At 35.6% G+C, this 12,378-nt stretch overlaps 1 protein-coding gene across 6 annotated transcripts in view; it reads right to left on the bottom strand.

The window, feature by feature from the left end:
• DMD (dystrophin) overlaps positions 1 to 12,378 on the bottom strand; it is a 972,793-nt gene that overhangs the window by 182,834 nt on the left and 777,581 nt on the right. For all 6 annotated transcript variants that reach the window (XM_084201221.1, XM_084201219.1, XM_084201223.1 and 3 more), the window contains 3 exons: positions 10,523 to 10,679; positions 3,068 to 3,188; positions 2,134 to 2,402 (listed from right to left, as the gene is read on the bottom strand). In XM_084201221.1, coding sequence (XP_084057347.1) covers positions 2,134 to 2,402; positions 3,068 to 3,188; positions 10,523 to 10,679 — 547 coding nt within the window. The remainder of the gene's footprint in view (positions 1 to 2,133; positions 2,403 to 3,067; positions 3,189 to 10,522; positions 10,680 to 12,378) is intronic.

Raw genomic sequence — 12,378 nt, 5'->3', positions numbered from 1 at the left:
TTAAGGGACTAATAATAGATTCATTTGGGCTTGAAATGAATTTAAGACAGTTAAATGATGGTTTCTGGACAGAAAGATATTCTTGGAAAGGAGACAGAAAGAATGTATGTTATTAAGAAAGTAAGTTACATTTCAGGCTGCAGATAAGACCACTCATATGAGAGAAGAAAAAAGGGAGAACAGCAGAGAAGTCTTAATAATAGTTTGGTTCTAGATAACCCCTAGTCTAGGTTGCATCCTTTGGAGCAGATGGGTGAAACTATCTCTTGTTCGCAGTCAGAGAGGAAAACCAATTTGTACATTAATGCAGATGAAGCATGTGTAATAATAATAATAATAATAATAATAATAATAATAATAATAATGGGAGAAATACAACATTAATACTGATGCAATAAGGATCCGCTATTTAGTATGAGTTCAAAGTTATACCATGACCTTAGCAGCTCCAGCAACTACAACTAAAGAGGACAGTGACAAATGGCACTAAGTTAAACACATTCCCCAGGAAGTTATTCATGAGGTTAGGTTTGGGAAAACTATTGTGATCCAAATTAAGAGAAGGATTTGTAAGAAATGCAATTGCATATGACCAATGCTTTGAAGATCTGCTCAGGAGATGCTTGGGTTTCCTAGATGTATAGAGAGAAATTAGGTACTTTGCCTCATACTGTAATGTCAGTCATGATGCTCATCCTAAAAACCAGAGCAAGGATGAGACATAGATAATGTATCTATTGGATAATGTCTGGCTGATAATATAGTCAATAAAGAAAAAGCCTTACTTTTTACTAACAAATTTTAACTGAAGACTGTATATCTTCAACAAATTTAGCTTTTAACTGAAATATTTACAAAGGAAAAGTAATTAACCCTTAAGTGAATCAATTATTAAGTCATTAATTATGTTATCTAGAATGTATTTATTTAATTTTTAAACCATAACAGGACTCAGAACTGTAATTATGGAGTCAGCACTCCTGCTTATAGCTTTAGAATTAAGCGACTTGCTTTGTTTTCCGGTAATATCAGAGATTCAGCATTTCTGTTCAGGATATCTTCTTCAAAATTAAAAAAACAAAACTAAAACATTGTTGTAATAGCATTTTCTGAGAATTTATAAATAGATTTCTCCTGTTCATTTATGAATTTAAACAAAGATAAACAAATTTTGCAGCTAGCTGTTCATCAGCTACTATTTCATTTGTTCTTGTACAGCATCTGCACAGGACGCTCATTAAGCTTTCTGTGTGATTAAAACTCGAGGACTTTCATTTTAATAAACTACATTAGTTTTTTAGAGGAATATTTTTCTTGCCATTAGTCATTCTACTTCCTCTTTCTTAGGCCCTAATGTTCATCTAGAGAAAATAACAGTTAGCTCAGGTCTCTTTCAAAATGACTGATGATTCCCATTTATGTGACTGGAACAGAGGCACTTTGTTCTTATCAAAATGGCAGCTGCCTCTGTTGTGCTCTGGCTGAAGGAATCCTGTATTATTTATCAAGTCTGTCCGTGGCAGTCATGCTGAAAGAGGACAAGTCTGCCCAAGTTTCTCGATAAGCAATGATTTTATGAAAGAACCCTTAAAAGCAGATAAGCATTAAGTTATAGAAAATAATGACAATTTTTCCAGGATTGCTGCTTTTTTTTTTAAGACCATCTTTAGTTATGGAGCCTATTTATCAAAAAAGACAGAATCAAATACCACCATCGTGAAAAACCATATATTTCAAATTGTATAAATTTTACTCTACAATTATATAGAAACAACTACGTGTTTATCATACTCAAGAAAATATAATATAGGAATAAATTAATTCAATAGACTTTCATCATATTATTATCCTACTATATTTTGCTTTTTTTAGCTGCCAATTTTGCATCTCCTGAGTTGACAGTGAGTGTGCTGGGGATTTTTACACATTTCTGTAGTGCTTTGACCATGTCAGCAATATACATTCTCAATGAGGATCCCAGTTCTGAAATCATAAAACTATTTATATGCACTTTTTAATAAAAATCGCTATGTTACAAAGACATCAATTTCTCCCTCTAAAAGATAATGGCATATAGGGAGATTCATGCAATCAACTGTTTTATGCTCAGAAATACTGATATGTGTCAGGTACCTTGACTTTTTCCAGGTGATCCTGCAGAGAGTCGATGAGCAGATCCCCCACTGGCTGCCAGGACCCCTTGAATGCCTCAGCCTGGCGCAGCTTCAGGTCCAGCTCATCCATGGCCTCCTGGAGGCCCTGCAGCCTCTCCAGAGCATCGTCAATCTTCTTTTGCCAGTCAGCAGACTGTAGATTCAGCTTATCCCACTCAGTCCTGACCTCATCTGCTTGCCTTTGCAGAAGTTTGGGGACATTGTGGGCTCTCTCCTCAGGTGACAGATCTAAATGTGAAAGTGGAGAGGCTTTTAGGACATATTCTGTCTTAGAACTAATGCAGTCGCCATCCAGACAGGTTAAAATCTCAGTAAGAAACTGCTCAAGCAAAGGTACCCGTGAAATTTGCTTTATTAATGTATTCTTGTTTCAAAATATCTTTAAAAGCTTAAATCTTGCCACCATAAAAATCAGCAAAATCTGCATTTAAGTACATAAAAGTATTTTGAAACATGCAAGGTGTAGCTAGAAGTTTATCAACTGATTCAGCACAATTTTTCTGCACATAGATAAATATTAATCACTGTGAAGCTTTTGCTGCAATTAGGTGGATTTGGGATCTCCTGTAGTACCGAAACTACAAGGTGAATTTTAGCTTAAATTGCAGCTTTGAGCCCTCTAATGAGGCTATAATTATAGACAGGTCCTGAAGGTTTAAAGGCAGTTTCAAAATCTGCTTATAAATATGCATGTCTATTTAGTACCACAGTGTTCAGAAGGATTGCTAAGGCTTGCTTTCATCTATATTTTTAGCTTAGTTTCTGAACGCTGGCATTCAGCTCGGAGTGTAAAAGGAATGCTTTCAGAGAGGCTGGCAGGATTTATTTAATCATCACTGATCATCACTGATCTTCCCAGCAATGTGTTATTACCCTGCTCTTGCTTCAATTACCTCTGGGTTCTGGGCAGACCTTCTCCAGTGCCTCCACGGGCTGCTCAGCCAGGAAGATTCGCACAGTCTCAAGGGCACTCCTGATAACAGGTTCTTTTGTTTTTAGCTCCCTCTTGAAAGTCTAGGAAACAAAATTATTGTAAGTGGATCTATAAGGAAATACCAAGGCAGAATATCAATGTCAGAACAAAATTTCCAGCAACAGCTTCCACATGTGTATGACAAGGAGCAATAAAACACACACAGAAAATGAAAATAATCGGCTTTTGCTTAACCTGAAATCATATTGTATTCAAAAGAGCAAATGTGCTCTTGGCATACTGCATTTTTCTTTCTTCAGCCACAACTCCTTTTACTCTTTTACTCTTTTCTACACCTTGAGTTTAAGGGACTACAAGTAAGATACTCAAGATTAGTATTAGCTTTGGTAGGTCACTGAAAGTGCACATATCTCAGTTTTTATTTAGTAATTTCTCTATTTTTGTTAGTGAGAATATAAGAGTCTATTAGGCTGATTCCAAATGGACACGACACAAAAATGCAGATGAAACCCAGCCTGTAGGCTGAATTTTGAAGAGCATCGGCTCTTCTGCATGTTGCAGTGAATTTATCTAAATGGTCCTTACCACTGTTTTATTGCAATATTTTCTGCTGTATTTATGAAATATTGTTGAATACATACAGTTTCAAGCTGCATAGAGGTAAAATATGCAGGTAATTTAATAGTAGAGTGTAACACAAAACACAATACTGCAAAAAGGAGAGCCATATGCCACGGGTTGAAAACAGATATTTTACTGCAGGGATTAGAAAATTCTCTTTACAACACCAGCATTATATGATTTTGTAACATAATAAATGCACCAATTCAGTCAAATTAATTATTAAACAAAATTTGTATTTATATGAGAAACTAATGAAGGATTATAAATTCAATATTTAAAAATTCATTACACTTTGAATTATATTTGATATGTGACTCTCTGTACAGGAAACACCTACCAGAACTAATAGTGGGAACATATACAGATTATAATATGAGAACTCACAGGTAAAATGTTCTTAACACATTTCAGGAAAGTAAACTTCAGAAAAACACCTACATTATTCTACTATAAACATTTAAATACACTTTCTATTAAATGGCAAAGAACTGACCAAAGGGTTTGTAGCTGCTCTTGGGAAAACCCTTAAGCAAAGTCTGCTTTGTTGAAGGAAATATAAAAGAAAAAAATCTTCATTTTGTGTCAAGGACAATAATGGGACTGGAATCTTTTCACAGAGTCTATCTGCTGTCATAAAAGAATCTGTCATTTGATTAATACCTGAGATAAATATTTCAAACAATCATGTTGACCTTTAGAAACAATACCTATTTTCACAAATTAAGATGTGTACTGTATATTAACAAGTAAGCTACCACTGGACATTTTTTTGCATAAAAACTGAGTGGAGTTACTACAGGGCTGAAAGAAAAATGTCAAGCTTAGACATTTTTAGGTCTATAATTCTTATAATTCATACTTGATTCTTGCATGAAGTGCAATAGAAAGAGGAACTATAATAAGGTTTTTTCATGCCTCTAAATGAGGAAAATCTACTCCTTTAATTAGCCTTTGTGTTCATCTCACATCATTCTGTCCCACTAGAATGGTGTGGCAGGTCTGCAGGTCAAGTGAGCCAGCAGGAAGCATAACTTAAAATCCAGCACAGTAATTTCCATGGACTGTGTGCTTTGCTCTCTGCTGATTGTATTAAAAGTAACATCAACAGTCAAACCCACTTAAACCAGTGTTTTTTAAGCATTAAATGGTGGAACAGCTTAAAGATATAATATGCTTTAGAAATGTTTCCAAAGACGTACTACTTCTCAGTAATCTCTGTGCCCCAAACCAGTCAAAAAGGAAGAACTTGCACAAAGGTCTGTTCTGCAAACACACACCAACAGCAGGAATAAGTCACCAATATTCCAGGGGAGCTCAGAAATACACTGATGTGGAGAATAGTTAAAAGCCAGAAACCCCTCTGAACTATGCATTTGGGAATGAGTAAGGACTTCTGTAAGGACTGCTGCTGTAGACAAGTCACCCATGGCTATGTACATGTGCACACCAGGAGGAGGACAACAAAATACCTTCTTTCAGCTTGTACCATTTTTTGCAGAAAACTACAGCAGTCAAATACACTGAGAGGCATTATCTTTCTAGAAGAGGTTTAAAGCCACAGTCCTCCTGTAACTCTTGTGCAACAGAAGGAGAACATATGTGCAATGAATCCCATAAAGCCTGTGGGCAGGAATCATTGTATCTTCCTCAAAACAATACAGAAATGCTAATGGGAACTTTCTGACTTTGCACACTCTGTGTTTTGTCACATACAGAAAAGGTGCCTTCTTTATCAGTAAAGGAAAACTGAGACAATGTGTCAAACTTTTTTCTCCCCAACTTTTCTAGTCTGAATGTTGGAGCTGTTGGAGGCAGTTACAGTCTATAAATTCCGAGTTATAGAATAATACACAGTATTTACAGTTTCATCTCTTTCCCTACTTTTGATCTGCAGATTTCTACCAAATTAAAATATATTTCAATTAAAGAAATTTGAAAAGGAGAGGATGAAAAAAACCATGAGGCTGAAGCAGTGGCACAGAACAGCATTAAAAATAATGAATTCTCATTTCATACTAACCCATTCCAAACAAAAGTTCTTACTGTATGAAGATAAAGCTGCTTTTGGAAAAAAGTTTTGTTGTGAAATATGTATACACTACCAGTAAAAATCATAAATAGCAACATTTTCTCTTTTTTTTTTGGAAGGAAAAAAAAAAGGAATTTATCTATCTAGAGCCCTGACAAATACATCTTTATAATAACTAGACCATCACTGAAAGCAGAATTAGCCTAAATGAATGTCTAATGTACAACTAATGATTGCAGGCTAATTTCATTGAATTTCTTAACTTCTTCCACACTTCTTGGTGACTGTAGAGGAAATCGAATACGCATAATGCATGACCTGACAAAAAAGTAAGTAAACTACTTTATTTAAGCATGTCTATTTGTCATCAACACTACAGCAGTAATGGCATTCTGTCCACCATTTAATAATGCATATATTGATCAACTCATCTCTGACCTCTACCACCTCATGAGTGTCCTTAAATCTCTTTAAATGAAAAAACAATGATTGTTTAAATTGAAAAATGAAAACATAATGAGAAAAAGAGTTGCATTAGTAAAACTAAAATAATCTGTCTTATTTAAAAACTAGGAATTTTGGTTTTCAATGTATTTTAAAGAGTACAATTATACTAATTCAACACATTTGCCTAACAGAATGCTTTTCAAAATATGGGGTTTGTCCTAATTGTTAGAAGTAGATATCAACTGTGGACCCATAATTGGTCAGTGTGTTGAAGCAGGAACTGTACTCCTCCTTAGGCAGTCATGCTACAGATTTCATGTGAAAGGGTTTCCATGGAATTGTAATAAGTGCCTTCTATGTTCAGAAATGCTATTTATGCTGTTAATAAAATCACTACACAGCAAATGAGGCAACTCTTAAAAGAATGAAAGACATAGCAGGCAATCTGCATGATGCCTGAGTTACTTAAATTAGATAAACAGTAACATGCACACAGTTGTTAATTCAATTTCACTAAAGCAATATTTTGATACTTAGTAAAACAAAAGTAAGATAATTAAGTAATGTTTTGAAGAACAGGAGTATTTTTTATCATTGACTAACAGCACCACTACTCCTCCCCACACATTCTAAGACTATGGAATAGAGACAATTTCTTCCAATAATTGAAAAAACTGACCTACTATATGTATAAGTTCAAACAAATAGCAGTTATGTGGGTGTATTTGGGACACATTCCAAATTTCCTTTTCTAAAAAGCACCTCACATTTACAACACAACAATGATTTTAACTGCATGGATACCCCTGTTCTCAGTTGAGTTCAAGCTCGCCTCTGGCACAGATTCAAGCATTTGAAATTTTCATCTGAATCCTACTACTAAAATTTTTAAGGCAAATCTTGGCAACTAGGAGCACTCAAGTGGTAAGAATTGACTCCTTTTAATCTCTTTAGTGAATCTCTTTTTTGTGGTATTTCAGATGCTCTTCTGAATGACAGAGAGGTTAAATATGTTTGCTCCTCCTTAAATTTTACCTTTAAGGGAAAAAAAATAAAATCAGCTTGCAACACTTCTTTAGAAAAAGGATTCAGGCATAAAATCATGTTGGCATTCATTTCTCAATTGAATCAGTTAAATTGCATTTAAATAGTGTTCCCCTGATGAGGCTTATTCACTTATCAAGTGAAGAACTTAGCTGGGTTCAGTTCTGGCATCATCTGACAAAAACAATCCTTCACAGAAGGAAAATGAATTATACATATGAAGAAAGACCAAAACTGGACGTTTTAGTCAATTAAAAGGTTGGTCAGATCTGCTAGATGCTTCTCTAGTTTACTGAACACTAATTTTCACAAGTGACATTCAAGAGAACAAAATGAAGGCTCAGCAGATTCTTTTTCTCAAGATCAACACACAACTACTGTTTAGTTTCACATGCAACACCCTGAGAGCTAAGCTCTGCTCTTAAGCAAAGGCCCAAACCTCTCAGCTTTCCAGGACTGGGCTCCAGTTTTAAGCTTGATCATTGTACAGTTGTGAAAACATTTGAAAACATTTTTCTTATGTTCTGAAATCAGCTAATCTGTTCATTCTGATATAGCCATCGTATATCTGCTGCTTTAAAAGAAACTTTTAGAGTGACAAAATCCATAATGCTTGGGGGAAAAAAACCACCAACCAACCATCCAATCAACCAACCATCCAATCAACCAATCAACCAACCAACCAACCAACCAACCAACCAACCAACAAACTAACCAACTACCAACCAACATGTTGCAAACATAGATTTTGTCAACAGCAACCCGAAGTCAACTTCCATGTTGACTGTTTTTCCTTTCTCCGTCAGAGACAGTTGAAGATCAGACAAGGCAAATTTTCATTTCATGTATTCTGTTATGTTCTTTTTTACCACAGGGAATCAGCATACCTACACTCATGCTTCTGAAGGGCTACAGAATGGGAAAAGGAAAAAGATCTATTTCTAAAAGGAACTAAAACATTCTAGCTTTGATATGAGACAGGATGACCAAAGCTCTGTATTATGTACCTGCAAGTGGCAGAGAAGGTAAAAAAGAGAACTGAGATCTCTTTTGTGAACTCATTTTGCCTCTACTCATGGTATCTTAATTTTATACAATAATTCTCATCCCTTAAAATTCCAAATACTTCATTAGTTTGGTGTGTGACAGAGACATCACTGAAGATTTCACCACTGAAGACTTCACCACTGAAGACTTGCCACTTTTATGGTGAATTCTTGGAAACCCTTAAACTGCTTAGAGAGCTATATACAACACTAAAATAATATAAGAAGTAATTTCTTTAGATAAAAAAATATTTCTTTGTCTCTTTCAAAAAGGAGAAAATGTTTTCAAATACTTAAATATTATTTAGACGGAAAAAGCTTTGTTGTAACAATTCTATAGGAATCTCTCTCTAACTCTTGTTTTGGTTCAAGAGTTGTCTTCGGAGAAAGAATTTGAGTTAATGTCACACTGAGTTAAAGCAACATCTATATTGCTTCTTTCATCCTGATATTCTGGATGGCCTTTAAAACTGCTTTATGGAAGTTGCTACTTTATGGCTAAAAGAGACCTCAGGCTTCTCCTAACTTTCATGGTTATATATAACACATCTCAACTTTCTTAGGGGAAAGGTGAAAAAAGGAAAGGTGCTGCCCCATCAAGTCGTGGATGTTTTCACCTCACTGTCTCTGTGATGGTGCTCTAAGTCCCACATAAAATTTTGTGAGAAAGACACATCCTACACATCATGTCTCCAGAGGGCAGACCTAGGAAATGTGACGAAAATGCCCCTTGCAGAAATGCATTATTATTATCTTAGAAAAATTTGCCGCTGAGAGAGACAGAGATGTTTTTTGTTCTTTCCCTTTTGGTTTCTCAATCATTCAGTGAAGATTGGTCCTTGACAAACCATGTTGACACTACTTCCCATCAGTTTGTTGCAGTAGATGAATGCCTGTGTACCTATGGAAAAAGCAATGTCTGACTTGCACTTCCTGACTTCTCACAAACTCAGGGTCTTAAAGCAGTGCAATATGTCATGTTTGCTTTGCAAATTTGATCTCATTATTTGTTCTCATATATTTCCCTCCCCATGAGAAAGGACAATATGTTAGAGCAATATTTATGCACAGCTACCTGATGAACAGAAAAAGAACTGATCCTATTTTTTTGTAAAGCACCATTTCACATTTCTCCATTAAACAATAAAATCAGAGGTTTAGGAACTTTAGAAATAATGCCTTTTGTGGCAAGTTTCACAAAGAAAGTTAAATATATACAGCACAATGCTTTGAGAGGACGATCAGTGCATTTGGAATATTCTTTTCTCATGAAATCAAGCTGACAGACTGATAATTTAAATTTTTTAATAAAAATTACATTTGTTTGAAATAACTTTTCAGATAGTACTCTGAAGCATAATTGGACATCAAACAGGAAGTAAAAACCTCCTATGATGTCATTAAAGACACATGGAGATGAAGGAGAGGAGAGCTTGAATGTATATTGAACAATAGAGGTACTTGAACTGTGATTTCTCATTCAGACCTGAACAGACCTCAGTGGCATATGAAATTCAAGACTGTTTAGGTGAAAGAAGACATTGGGTTAGCATCAGACTGGTGTGAATTGATTAAACACAGAAGACATACTTTAAGCATACCCTCACCACAACAAAAAATCAGTGTGAATCTTTGTATGAAGAATTATTCTTGAAGTATTATTCTGGGGGTTGCTTATTTAGTGGGTTTAACAAAAAAAGCCAAACAACTTCAAGAGTACAGGTGCTCTATTTAGGTTCTCTTTTAATACCAATCTTAGTCTAGAATGGTCCCCCATATGATGCTCTGCTATGGTCTTTCCATAAGAATTTCCTGATGAAACCAGTATGAACCACAGACAGTTATCACGACAGTTTCATGGTGCAGAGCTGTGCAATAGAGCTGATACCAGCTACTCCTGTCACAAATGTTCCCAATATCCAAACTAGGATTTCAAAAAGTATACATGAGGTTGGAATGCCTGATCTAGAAAAACAATCAGAACTAATTCTTTAATCCTCAAGAATTACTAGGTTAGTAATTGTTCTGACTATGAAATCTGCCTGTCTGTGACAGGTCTCTGAAGGTCATGGGCAGTAACACCTCCTTCTCCAAAAGGCTGATTTTCTCTGCTGTGTTTGAGAGCTATAGCTGGAATTCTTTCCAACAAGGACTGTGTCATGTAGCACTAGCCAGCAAAGGGAAAAACGTGACCAAAAGATGATTTAAAAAACCCCCAACATACCCGATGAATGTCATTCTGTTTCTGCACAGCGGGGAGATCTCCACCAATGGGTGCTTGCTGCTTCAATTCATCCTCCTTCAACTGCAGCCATGCCAAAAGCTCCTGAAGAGAGAGATGTAATCGCTTCCACTGGTCAGTACTGGCTTCCAAATGGGACCTGAAAACATGTGTTAAATATAAGATAGATTCAGGCACAGTGGAAGTAAAAACCAAAATCTACAAGCTTATTTACTGAGCAAGATCCTAGTGTTTCATTAAGTTAATGATTTTTGAATAGTTTCAGTAGCTTTGAATTAGATTCTGGCAACAGAGATTTAAATTTGGTTCCACAGTCCTGGCTTTTTTTCACATCTCCTGATTTTTGTTTTTGATTGGTTGGGGGTTTTTTGCTTTTTAGTTTCCCTCTTCAGCAGTGAGTAATGGCTGTGCTGAATTGTCAGTCTCATTAAAAGTGCACAAATATCATCCAGGACTAGCATGAGAAATGTAGTCATCACATAAGACATTACCAGGACATTATTTACCTGAAATGTAGAGAGTAGTTTCCCAACTCAGTGAAGAGCAAGCATTTCTCTAAGCCACTACACAAAACATTCAACTTACATAAGATTCATTCTCCTAATTTATTAAAACAAGAGAACCAATGCCATTCTTTAAAGAAAAATCATGAGGAAATTGTTAAAGCCAATAGAATTCTCATACAATATCCAAATTGTCAGTGCCATTTAAACAGACATATGAATGAAGCTATTTGAAACACTGGGAAAATTAAAAGACAAAATAGCATTTTATGCAAAAAAGGTCTCCATAAGGACATTTTTAAAATATTTCCTCTGTATATGCATAAATTTGGTTTTTGGAATCAAGTATTGAGCTTATAAATTTCAGCAACTCTTTTCTGTGGCTGGACTGATAAAATCTTCACTTTTCTCTGTACCATAGATAAACCCACTAAAATTTTGCCTCTCTGGACTTATGAATATGCTTTTTAAAAATTTCTGGTTAGGGAAAAAATCCAATTTTTACCTCCAAGTAACATATGAAATCCTCTTAGTAACTCAAACAAAGGGAGCATTACATAACAGTAAAGTGAAAAAGAGTGCTGGGAAATAATGACAAATTTTCTTTTATTTCATACATTTCTGTTTAAGTTCTGGCTTTGTTCATACAACATTTATCTTCTTCTACAGTGATTGCACATAAAATCATTCTCTTCTAACACTAAAAATTCTACTCCTATACCTTATATATAATGTTCTATAAAGAAATGTGAAAAATGTGGACTCAGCATTTTTGCAAACCTTATTACTTAGTTTGGATATGGAAATGATGAATTGATGAAGGTAGGGACAGTTGCATTTCTCTGAAATGCTCTGTGAATCCTGTCTTCTTTCCAACCTCTTACATCAAATAAAGTGGCAAGGAAAGAGAAAGGAAAGATCAGCCACACACTGTCAGAAAATTCAGCAGCTCTCAAAGTGTGTGAGCTAATGCAAAATCTTCTCTTTTTTCAAGCTTAAAAGCTACATGTGAAGGACACACACAGATCCTACATGTGAAGGACACTCCTAGACCAGGCCTTTTGATCTGTTCTCTCACAGGGCATCTGGGAGCTGGGGTAAAACTGCTTCACAGCAGGGGGAGGCCAGTCCTGCAGGCAGTGAAGTCTGGAGAAGGCACTGCAAGCTAAAAAATTTAGATTATACATATGCTTATATATTATAAATTATTTACAGTTAGGGTGGTGAGGCACTAGAACAAATTGTCCAGAGAAGCTGTGGATGCCCCATGCCTGGAAGGGTTCAAGGGCAGGCTGGATGTAGCTTTGAGCAAGCTGAATGTGTCCTTACCCATGG

The sequence above is a fragment of the Fringilla coelebs genome (genome assembly GCF_963513975.1).
Source record: "Fringilla coelebs genome assembly, chromosome: 2".
Taxonomy (NCBI): Eukaryota; Metazoa; Chordata; class Aves; order Passeriformes; family Fringillidae; genus Fringilla; species Fringilla coelebs.
The sequence above is the reverse complement of the archived record's forward strand: the minus strand, read 5'-3'. Positions and strand labels throughout refer to the sequence as shown.